At 53.7% G+C, this 4,139-nt stretch overlaps 1 protein-coding gene across 1 annotated transcript; it reads right to left on the bottom strand.

Moving 5' to 3' along the window:
• Window positions 1-1,309: 1,309 nt before the first annotated feature.
• On the bottom strand, window positions 1,310-2,793 carry NPPB (natriuretic peptide B). The gene is made up of 3 exons (XM_054449422.2): window positions 2,545-2,793; window positions 2,057-2,312; window positions 1,310-1,517 (listed from the first exon to the last, which is right to left on the bottom strand). Exons 1-3 carry the CDS (start codon window positions 2,674-2,676, stop codon window positions 1,501-1,503), a joined length of 405 nt encoding a protein of 134 aa, XP_054305397.1. The 5' UTR covers window positions 2,677-2,793; the 3' UTR covers window positions 1,310-1,500.
• Between the last annotated feature and the right edge of the window lie 1,346 nt (window positions 2,794-4,139).

The following is a 4,139-nucleotide window of genomic DNA, read 5'->3' as shown; positions in this document are numbered from 1 at the left end:
CAGCCTCCTGAATAGCTGGAATTACAGGCACACACCACCATGCCCAGCTAATTTTTGTATTTTTAGTAGAGAGGGGGTTTCACCACATTGGCCAGGCTGGTCTCGAACTCCTGACCTCAGGTGATCCTCTGGCCTCAGCCTCCCAAAGTGCTGGGATTACAGGCGTGAGCCACCACACCCGGTCTAAACAATCTTAATTGATGTCATTAGATATCCATAAATCCTCAGATGCACACTCGGTGAAAATGATAAATAACACAAAGTTCCACCCTCTTGGTCCCTCTCATTCAAAGAAACATCTGATGAGAACATCAGAAAGGACTTGAGAGTGAAGTTCAAGAGCAGGAGTGTGGGACTCAAGAGTCGGAGAGCACAGGCACAAGAGTCACCTGGATCTCCGTTCAGTTCCCAGCATCAGCGCTTAGTCACTGTGTGCTCTTGGATAGGATGCTTGGTTTTCCAGGGTCTCAGTTTTCCCGGGTCTCAGTTTTCCCATTTGGAAAATGGGCATAATAATAGTGGACCTCATGGTGCCTTACCCCTCAGCTGAGCTGGAATTATAAATGGCATTGTGAGAAAGCGAATGACATGAGGCCCTTCCCAGGAATCTGAAAGGAGAGGAACTCAGCACTGTGGAGGCCTGGATTGCAGCGTGTGTGGGAAGGGGACCCATAGGGGAGACGGCTTCCCCACTGATTAAGGCAAAGAGAAGAGATGATGCAGCCCCAGGGGAGGGGCACCCTGGAAAGCTGGGCTGATCGCCAGACCCCTCTCACTTTGTGGGTTGGAGTTTTGAAGGCTCCTTTGCAGGATGACCCCAGGAATTGGAGTTTCAAAGCTGATATTTGGGGCAGGATGGAGGGCTCACCCCCATATGGGAATGTAGATGAGCAACACCCACACACACTGCCCCCAATCGCTAACATTTTAGCTGAGACCTGAAAGCAATAATCCCCAGGGAGAGTGCTTTAATGGTGGAATTCCAGGCAGAGCAAGGATGAGTGGAGAAAATGGCTGGATGCGTGCCCTCAGGTTCCACACATACTTCAGGGCCATTCTACACCCAGGAAGAAACTGCCCTGCTTTGAAAAGCAGTTTCTCCCAAGTGCCTCAAGTGCTTGAGATATTTAATAACATTTCAGAGCATTAAAAACTCTGAAAGAAAAGAAATCCTGCTACCTCTGAGGCCACATCCCCATCCCACCATGAAGATGCCTTGAGATCACAGGGCTTTGTGGTTTTAGTTGGGTTGGTTTCTTTGAAATGAGGGATTATTTTTAATGCGCCAAGACAAATCAATTTCAAAAGATAAAGCTTATAATGTTGACTTTATTTCACCGTGGAAATTTTGTGCTAAAAGGTAAGAAACCATCTTATATAAAACAATCAAATAAATACATAAATACATAAAAAAAATGAGTCACTTCAAAGGCGGCCACAGGGTTGAGGGAAAAGCCCCTTGTGGAATCAGAAGCAGGTGTCTGCAGCCAGGACTTCCTCTTAATGCCGCCTCAGCACTGTCAGGGAAAGAGAGAGAGTGATGATGGTTAGGGTGGGAGATGCAGGCAGGGGCTGAGCTACCCTCATCGTGTGCCACCCACCACCCTGTTAGTCATCAGATGTTTGAGGCTTAATGCAACTCTCTGAGCCTCAGTTTCCTCATCTGTAAGTTGGGGATTATCATCGCTCTGGTGATCCTGCTCTCTGCCTTTGAGACTACAGGCAGTTTAGAGGAAGCCAGGAGGAAATGTTTGGTTCTCTTTCTGCACCACTGGTGGGCTGCCAAATGATAAACAGACCCCAAAGGAGATTCTGCCCCTTTGATAAGAGGTAGGAGGTGGGGAGAAGGTATTGAGGGCATGGTAATGAAAGAGGCCCACATTTACTAATTCCACAAAGGCACCCCTTGGCCCTGAAGGCTGTTAACAAGAGGAAGTGATGTCCAGGTGACATTTTCTCAGAGTGTGGTTCCCAGAGACAACAAACCCCAAAGTGACTCTAACAGTGTCACACACTGGAATGGGGGCAGGCAGACGGGGTGGCAGGGGGTGCTCACCTTTGCAGCCCAGGCCACTGGAGGAGCTGATCCGGTCCATCTTCCTCCCAAAGCAGCCAGACCCTTGCACCATCTTGGGGCTTCGTGGTGCCCGCAGGGTGTAGAGGATCATTTTGTGGTGCCCACGGATGCCCTCGGTGGCTACCTCCCGGGCCTTCCAGACACCTGTGGGACGGGGGCTCTCCTGGAGGGGCTCCAGGGATGTCTGCTCCACCTGCAGCTCCGACAGTTTGCCCTGCAAATGGTCGCGCTGCTCCTGCAATGGATGGGGGAGTCCAAGCCTCAGGGACCCACCCCTGGGCTCACCAGCCCTTCATGGCACCCAAGTGAACCGACTGCCTTGGGTACAGGGTCAGGGCACCCAGTCTCTCCATTTTCTGATTCCTTTATCACTAATTCCAAAGGAAAGATGAGGGCCTCTTGGGACAGCAGGTGAGGACCCTTTCATTGCTGCTGTCCAATCCCCCTGAGTTGCCCTCTGCTCTCACCTGTAACCCGGACGTTTCCAAGTCCAAGGCTGAACCGGGGCTGCCCAGCGGGTGGGAAAGCCCTCCCAGGAGAGCCACGTGCAAGAAGAGCAGGAGCAGGAGCGCCCGGGAAGGTGCTGTCTGGGGATCCATGTCTCTGGAGGGACTGCGGAGGCTGCTGCTGCTGCTGCTTCTGCTGCTGCTGCAATGAGTCTGGGTTTGCTTCCCACCTGCCCTCAGCCTGCGGGGTGCTCCTCCTGGCTCCTCGGGACACCGTGGCCTTTTATCCTGGAGCTGAGTGTCGGGCCTGCCCTGCCATGCAGGGTTATCTCTGATTTATCAGCCACATTCCGGGCCTCTGAGATCAGGGCCCGGGAATGAGCCCCTCCGCGCCTGCGACGTGGGAGGTGGAGACCGGGCAGAGCCGACCTTGTATAGAAATGGGCCGGGTGGGGCCGGGGGCAGGAACGCGCTGGAGACACAGACAAGTCCCCGTCTCCCGCTTCTTCCTTTCCTGCAAATGTCCGGGTGTCCTAGGTTGGCTCTTTCCTCCTGCCTCCCCACCCCACCGTTGCTGGAAAAGGCAGGGAGAACCCCGGCTTTCCGAGGCCCGACGTGAGCGCGGGGCGCACAGGGTGACTCACAGCGAAAACAGCCCCGGCCAAGACCCCGCCACCCACGGCGCGTCTCCCCTCCCCGCGCGAGTTCCCTGGCCCGCACGTAGCGCAGCACCTGCTCGCCGCTGTGCACCCTGCCGGCCTGCGGGTTCTCGGGGGCGCCCTGGCCGCTGTCCGTGGTGCTGATCGCCCCGAGGGAACTTGGAGCAAACCCTCAAGAGCTGCTCTCTTCAACGGGATTTTCAGGCCAGAAAGACCTGCGTGGAGCAGGGACAAGAGACCTCCGAGATCTTTCCCTATGCTCTCACAACCCCCCATCCTATAGCCCTTACAGCAACGGGATGCTGATTCCCCAATGGCAATTCATTAAAAGCCTGGGTATGACCAGGAACTTCTGGAATGCTGACCCTTCTTTCACCCCTTAAAGGGAAGAGCAGATTTCGCTGGAATTTTGAGAGACGGGGTCCAGTGATGACGAAGTCACCCAGGAATGCCTTATATGTGTGTCCTCCAGGTGTCAACACCTCCTCTCCCCCACCAAGCCAACACAGGATGGAAAACAAAAGGATAGGCTGGGCGTGGTGGTTCACGCCTGTAATCCCAGCACTTTGGGAGGCCGAGGCGGGCAGATCACGGGGTCAGGAGATCGAGACCACGGTGAAACACCGTCTCTACTAAAAATACCAAAAATTAGCTGGGTGTGGTGGCAGGCGCCTGTAGTCCCAGCTACTCGGGAGGCTGAGGAAGGAGAATCACTTGAACCCAGGAGGTGGAGGTTGCAGTGAGCTGAGATCATGCCACTGCACTCCAGCCTGGGTGACAGAGAGAGAAAAAAGAAAGAAAGAAAGAAAGAAGGAAAGAAAGAAAGAAAGAAAGAAAACAAAAGTGTGGCTGGAACGATGGTTATCTATTTGCTGGGATACCAGAGATATGGGGCGTTCTCCTCTCCCAATGCCTCCTTCATCTGACCATGCGTGATCTAATTCTCATTAGTAGGTG

Source organism: Pongo pygmaeus, chromosome 1 (assembly GCF_028885625.2).
Source record: "Pongo pygmaeus isolate AG05252 chromosome 1, NHGRI_mPonPyg2-v2.0_pri, whole genome shotgun sequence".
Lineage (NCBI taxonomy): Eukaryota > Metazoa > Chordata > Mammalia > Primates > Hominidae > Pongo > Pongo pygmaeus.
This window is presented reverse-complemented; position numbering and strand designations above follow the sequence as displayed.

What these genes read in the sequence shown, in the direction of transcription:
- NPPB (XM_054449422.2), bottom strand. Translation starts at nt 2,676, where the DNA reads ATGGATCCCCAGACAGCACCTTCCCGGGCGCTCCTGCTCCTGCTCTTC. An exon ending in TGGAAACGTCCGGGTTACAG is followed by an intron (nt 2,313 to 2,544) that starts GTGAGAGCAGAG and finishes CATCCATTGCAG; the next exon opens with GAGCAGCGCGACCATTTGCA.